The sequence below is a fragment of the Sinocyclocheilus grahami genome, unplaced genomic scaffold, assembly GCF_001515645.1.
Source record: "Sinocyclocheilus grahami isolate Dianchi unplaced genomic scaffold, SAMN03320097.WGS_v1.1 scaffold76.1, whole genome shotgun sequence".
NCBI classification, from domain to species: domain Eukaryota; kingdom Metazoa; phylum Chordata; class Actinopteri; order Cypriniformes; family Cyprinidae; genus Sinocyclocheilus; species Sinocyclocheilus grahami.
Window position 1 is genome coordinate 2,548,897 of NW_015505255.1, and position 820 is coordinate 2,549,716.

The following is an 820-nucleotide window of genomic DNA, read 5'->3' on the forward strand; positions in this document are numbered from 1 at the left end:
AAAGGAAAACTTGAAATCGCATCATATGACCCCTTTAATGTAGGCATAGGATTGTAATCTAGTATTTATTCACTATAACTTCTTGGAGAGATTTAGAAAATTAATCAAATTAATTAACATGGCTGAGGAAAAGAAATCAATACATTTGTTGACCTGTTGCACTATAATTTGAATTTACTTAATTATTTATTTATAACTGGTCATGACAATGTTTTGATAGAGCCACAGTGTTTCCATACACTGTAGTTGACTCATTAAACTAGAAAGGACACACTTTATCTTTAAGTATTGAGAAAAGCAGGTCTGCATTAGATATGTGAACATATAGGTGAAATAGATTTCAGTATTATAATTCATATAATATAATACAATTCCTTTTATATTGGTGTCATGAGTATTACTCCGGATAAACGGGTCATATAAGGAGGGAAATAAATTTCAGACCCTGTCTTCAAGACCTAGTCTTGCAAAAGAATCCAAAGTTATTTTCCAGAGCAGTGAAGTCTGCTACACGCATTAACTTATATAGTCACTCCGTCCTGTTAAGCAGCTCTTAAGTTAAATAAGTTAAACATGTTAATAATCTCCCTCAGTCAACAGATGATAAGCTGACTTACTAAGGAAAGAAGGTAAATTATTACAGGCCTTCAAAGCTTATACGGGTCACCCATTACACTGGTTCATACACAGGCCAGCCGTAGCTCATGAGGTTCTCTTTACTGGATAACGTCAACAAAAAGATTGAAAGCAAATGAATGAAAAATTACCCATGTCTTTTTATTGTTTACAGAGATTCCAGTGCACCCACCGCCTCTTGGGC

The 820-nt window shown here is 34.3% G+C and overlaps 1 protein-coding gene across 1 annotated transcript in view; it reads left to right on the plus strand.

Annotated features, from left to right (window-relative positions):
- Positions 1-820, plus strand: part of LOC107586029 (myotubularin-related protein 10-like) — a 30,535-nt gene that overhangs the window by 15,518 nt on the left and 14,197 nt on the right. Inside the window, exon 4 of the mRNA XM_016273241.1 lies at positions 791-818. Within this exon, the coding sequence (XP_016128727.1) occupies positions 791-818 (28 nt within the window). The remainder of the gene's footprint in view (positions 1-790; positions 819-820) is intronic.